Below are 5868 nucleotides of genomic sequence, written 5' to 3' on the forward strand. Positions count from 1 at the left end.
AGACAAGGTTGCAGCCTTTCAGTGTCAGGGGAAGAGTAAACTAATGGTTAAATGTTGTGACAAACAAGTGGTTTGCCCACTACTGAGCAAGGTGGAACAGATGGGACTTACCAGAAAACAAGGAGGTCTCAAAGGACATTGAGATGATACAGCTGCCAGCTCTGCAGTGCAGAGAGATGCTACTGAAAGACGTTTAAAGGCGTCCACTTGCATAAGATCCTCTTCTGGTCCTGGAGGGCAAGGTGTGTGGTTGGGTGGCAACTTTTAGAGCATTGTTGCTGAGCAATGTTGCTTGGGCACTTTCCCATTAAGAAAGTGCAACAAATTTCTTTAGATCGGTCATGGCCCTGTGTCTCACCTGGCTATCTGTTGATTGCAACATTGCCCAGCAACATTAGTTAACATCGAAAACATCAGTTTTGTTCTTTTAATTGAAAAGTTATTTATACTGAGTAGAATGTTTGTTAAATAGAGTGATACTTTTTTAGCCATTAATTTATCTGAATGTATCTTTTAAATTTTAATCATGGTTTTGTATTTTGATGTAAATATCCTTTAAATGCAGTCATTATTCAATCATGGCATGTACATTGTACACTGGTGGTGGATGAGAAAATACCCCCAACAATGTAAAGTGCTTTGAGTGCTTAGAAAAAACGCTATATAAATGTAATATAATGCTATATAAATGTAAGGAACTATTATTATTATTATTGTTACATTTATATTAGTCAATATTGATGGGTTCTTATTTTAGTTGACAAAACATTTTATATATTAATTTAAACATTTCGACGATCAGAATTTGATTTAGAAAGAAAGGTGAGCAATCCCCGTAAAAATCTAAACTCGTATATAACATTATAAGAAGCAGGCCTATACTATTGTAGCCAACTAAAATTTCAGCCTTATTTAATCATTTAGCAGACGCTTTTTTCCGAAGTGACTTACAAATGAGGACAATGGAAGCAATCAAAAGCTTTAGCTCACGTACCTTAAAGCAGTGCATTAATTTTTCTTCTAATAAACTATAATGTGCATTGTTCATATTCTGCATTATAATTTTTGCTCATTATTTTAATGAATCACTGTATGTGTTCAGAAGGAATTTGTTTTGGTGTCACAAGCTTCAGTACACAGAGATAACAACAACAAGACACAGATAATGATAATAAGATGTAAATAAAATACACATAAATAAACTGAAAAATAAAATAAATTGTGTGTACAAGTGTGCTATAGATAAAGTAGAGTAGAATAGAAAATAATAGAATAGAATAAGATAACTCCATGTTGTTGCTGGCTATTTTAGCTGAACCTTAAGAGTCATACATTGGTGTGGTTGATGTTGTTAGCGTATGATAACATATCTATTTCTGCTTTAGTCTAGATTTAGTCTTTTTTCTTCATACAATATATTATGGTATGGACAAAGCAGAAGTACTGGACTCACTCTACATTCTTGGCTTATGCTTTGAATAGATTATTATATTTGCAATAAGAACATTTTACTTTACTGGTAGTAATGTAATCTCAGATGCTTTTAAGCAAATTAGCTAATTGCTCCTCTGACTCCCTGCCAGATAAGATTTTATATTTATATTACAACCTTGGCTTCAGACATACAGTCTCTCAGTCATCCCAATATTAAATAAAAGATTGATTACATGAATCCTCTAACAACACACTAATGTATAATTACGTTTTCTGTAACTCTGGGAGAAGGTTTTTTATTTTATTTTTTATTTTATTTTATTTTCTCTTATGTGCAGGTTAAATGAGGAGATGGGGAAAAGACAGGAAGCTGAGAATAATTTGACTCTCTTTCGCAAGGTAATGTGATAATGGAAAGTATTGTATAACGTTGCATATTTCCACTGAATGCTGTCTCTGTGGTTCATTATTTTTGTCATGCCGTGACAATAAGAAGTCTTCAGACCTGTCACAGTGTCAAGGTCTTTGTGTTTAATTTGTGCATAACTAAAAAAAAAAAAAAAAAAAGACTTGACAATGGGAACAAAAGTGCTAAAAATTCATTTGTTTCCGGATTCAGGCATATCATTAGAGTTGATTTCCGATTTTCCCTGAAAGCAATCTTCTCTAAAAATAATTAAGGTTCTCATTTTGGGATTGACTCCCATCTTCACTTTCAGTAAAAAAAATAAAATAAAAATAAATAAATAAATTGTTTGAATTGAAACACATGTGAACCTTTTAAAATATAACTTTTTTCAGTCTTCTTCTGACATTATTTGCACCCTTATCATTAGTCAGCTAAAGATAAAAAATGCAATGTTTAAATTTCGAAAGTATGTAAAAAAAAATTAATCTGAATGTGTTTATACCTGAAGGATGTGGATGATGCCACACTTGCTCGTCTGGAACTGGAGAGAAAGATCGAGTCTCTGATGGATGAGATTGAGTTCCTCAAGAAGATGCATGATGAGGTGAGACACTAATATTTAATTAAGAAATAATGAATTCAGTGAATGTGAAATTCTAATTCCTGTCTATACAGAAAATATATGGTTTTGAATAGCTAAAACGCTGAACTGTTATGATAAACATAGATTTATAAGGATAGTACAGGCTAAAATACATGCTGGTGTATTATCTCAAAGAAGCTAGTATTTGTGGGAAAAAGTATGTAAGAAGCTAATCCATCAGTATAGACAACTACAAGCGGACTATACTTAATATACTCAGTATAGAATAGGATAGATAGGACTCATTGTAGGATAGTTTACCTATAGATGAACATTCTGTCACCACCAACCAAGCAATTTCTGGTCCCCCAATGACTTTTCAGTTACAGGCTAAATACACCTTTCTGTGTTATTATCAGTATAAACTAATAACAGTTAAGAATGAAATTGTAATTTTTTTTGCCAGTGGACATGTCCAGACATGTTTACGAAGTTAGAGGAATACATTTAAAATTGCTTTTCTGAAAATAAATATTTGTCATAAAATTTTGCATAGATTTTATGAGGATGTTTTATTCTGAAATACACTCTTGCTACATACAATCCTTTCCATTTTGATTCCATCTGTATACTTTCAACAAAAAACAACAACACGTAAACATTCAAAAGAATTGTGTTTTTTAAATGTGCAGGAAATTCAGGATGTACAGGTGAGTGTTCAGAGTCAGCAGATGAAGATGGAGGTGATGGAGACGTCCAGCCGGCCTGATCTGACCGGAGCTCTTCGAGACATTAGAGCTCAGTATGAGAGCATCGCCACCAAAAACATGCAGGAATCTGAAGAGTGGTACAAGTCCAAGGTGAGTGCCATCACCAAGAGTCACTGTGAGTTATTAATAATACACTGATAAAATACTGTAAAACTTACTGATCATCTCTGTGTTTTCTCTGTTAGTTTGCTGACCTGACTGATTCGGCCAAGCGCAATGCTGAGGCCATGAGACAGGGTAAACAAGAGAACAATGACCTGAGGAGACAAATTCAAGCCCAGAACTGTGATATCGATTCTCTCAAGAGCACTGTACGTACATAACCTATATAAAATATTTTTGCATCTTCTTTTTGATTCAGGGGTTTCACTAATTATGTTATATTTGAAACCTAAGTTGTTTAGTTTTATCAAATGTGTGTATTTCTGTAGTGATTATAGGGTGTTTCATCCCTTATTTAGATGTGTGTGTGTTTGTGATGGTAGAATGAGGCTCTGCTGAGGCAGATGAGAGAAATGGAAGAGCAGTTTGCTGCAGAGGCCAGAAACTATCAAGATACTGTGTCCCGTCTGGAAGACGAGATACGAAACCTGAAGGAGGAGATGTCACGCCACCTGCGGGAATACCAGGATCTGCTCAACGTTAAGATGGCCCTAGATATTGAGATTGCCACCTACAGGAAACTCCTGGAGGGAGAGGAAAACCGGTAAGAGTGATAACATTGTATATATTGTGTGATACCATGTACTTTTTTTTTTTTTTTTACTCTGGTAACTGATGACCTTCAAACGGCACCTTTCAGAATTGTGGTTCCTATCATGAAAATGCCTTCAATGAGTGGATACAGTGGTGGTGAGTCTATCATAACATACTACATGAACGAAAATGTTTATTATTATTTAAAAAAAAGAGCAATTTAGATTTTTATCAGGATGGATGGTTGAAGGTTTTCAAGGAATAGTTCACTCAAAATTAAAAGAGGGTTGTAGAATCGCACACACAGACCAGCCAAGCAAACTTTAGTAGTGCTTTGAAGTATTTAAAGTAAAAGATCCATGTACTGCTCTTTCCACACAGACAAAATAAAAAAGAAATTAAAAAAGAGCTACCTTGCCTTATTATGTAGGCAATTGTACAGCACAAATGACCTTATAGCAGCAATTGAATAAGAATGAAACTTTTTCTTCCTTTTTTTTTTTTTTTTTCATGTCAGAATAGTCAAAGATGATCATATTTCAATGTGTGTGATCAAGCCAACGAGAACTAATTCAAATGCTATTTAAAATGTAATCAAATAGTTCTCATCTAAAACCATTTAGATTACTTTGGAAGAGTTGTATGTCAGGTGAACTATTCCTTTGTGTTAACGGTCAAATTTCCTTCTGCTGAAACCGAATCTTTTCCAAGAAACTGAGTTAACTTTGATTGCTACTGTAGTTGCTTATGATAATGATGACATAAAATAATGCAATGATTCATCTTGTGTCAATCTGTAACATGTTTTAATTCTCTCAAGTCTTGAGTTCTTTTATTCCACCCTCGCATCATATCATCTGCTGTGTGATGTCTTTGAACAGATTATGGTCAGTTTTCTGATACTAGAGCTGGACAGAAAGTCGTAATCAAGACCGTTGAGACTCGTGATGGAGAGGTGAGGCTTTTTGTTTCCAGACTTATTGAAACAGTTCCTTTAACAATTGGCCAGTGAAAAAACACTGTATACAGAGTATTCTCATGTTTAAAATTATATCTTGTTAGATTTTTTTTTAAATATATATATTTGTAACATATGTTGCATATACTGTATCTGATTGAATCTTTTGTTCATTGCTCAGGTGGTGAAAGAATCGACAAAAGAAAAGGGCAGAGATGAGAAAAAAGATTCACATGGTCAAGGCAAAGATTAAATCTGACAAAGATTAGAGCGTGCAGATAAATGAATGCTTGATGAGTTATTAATATGTGTTGCAGTTTTAAAGGGACCGTAACAATGTTTACGATGATGCTTGTAGAGTAGTGAATAATCAGCTAAAATGTGACTCAGTATTGTGTATGATATGGTGCTATTACTAAATATGAGCATAACATGACACTGCCTTAACTAATAAATCATGTTTGCAGACCTAATAAAGTCACTAACAACATGCCCAACAAATAATCACTTACAGACAACAAAAATAATATTTCAGAAGTTCACGTCAATATAATCTTCAAATAAAAGTGAATGGAAACTGAATGAGTTTGTCTTTTTGTCCATAATTAAGTGTTTGCCTGCGAGTCTTGCCACAAATCAGAGGACTTTTAATCTGCTCCTATGGGACCAACAGAACCGCACATGTTGTGATCTGGATCATGAACTCATTAGATCATTAGCTTGTTAAAAAGAGCTCCATTAACTCAACTGAGTGTGTCAGATAAGAAAGACCAACAAAATGTGCATTGCTTTAGGTCCCAGAAAAAAAACGGAAACACTGATACCTAAAGAGTCTTTTACTTTTTTAAGCATATAGCATACTAATGGGTCGTTAAATTCAAGTTATAGGAAATTGTGATCCACACTCACAAGAATAGCCTTTTTTTTTAGGTATTATTTTACATTGATCACTGATGGGGCACGACACAAATGTTTCGGATCAAATCCTTCCTCATTATTTCTAGACTGGTAATTCTAC

At 34.1% G+C, this 5868-nt stretch overlaps 1 protein-coding gene across 1 annotated transcript in view; it reads left to right on the forward strand.

Moving 5' to 3' along the window:
- prph (peripherin) overlaps positions 1–5431 on the forward strand; it is an 8039-nt gene extending 2608 nt beyond the window's left edge. Inside the window, exons 2-9 of the mRNA XM_026242287.1 lie at positions 1773–1833; positions 2352–2447; positions 3119–3286; positions 3382–3507; positions 3682–3902; positions 3999–4048; positions 4774–4847; positions 5032–5431. Coding sequence (XP_026098072.1) covers positions 1773–1833; positions 2352–2447; positions 3119–3286; positions 3382–3507; positions 3682–3902; positions 3999–4048; positions 4774–4847; positions 5032–5103 — 868 coding nt within the window. The 3' untranslated portion in view covers positions 5104–5431. The remainder of the gene's footprint in view (positions 1–1772; positions 1834–2351; positions 2448–3118; positions 3287–3381; positions 3508–3681; positions 3903–3998; positions 4049–4773; positions 4848–5031) is intronic.
- Positions 5432–5868: the final 437 nt, after the last annotated feature.

This window comes from Carassius auratus, unplaced genomic scaffold (genome assembly GCF_003368295.1).
Source record: "Carassius auratus strain Wakin unplaced genomic scaffold, ASM336829v1 scaf_tig00001155, whole genome shotgun sequence".
Lineage (NCBI taxonomy): Eukaryota > Metazoa > Chordata > Actinopteri > Cypriniformes > Cyprinidae > Carassius > Carassius auratus.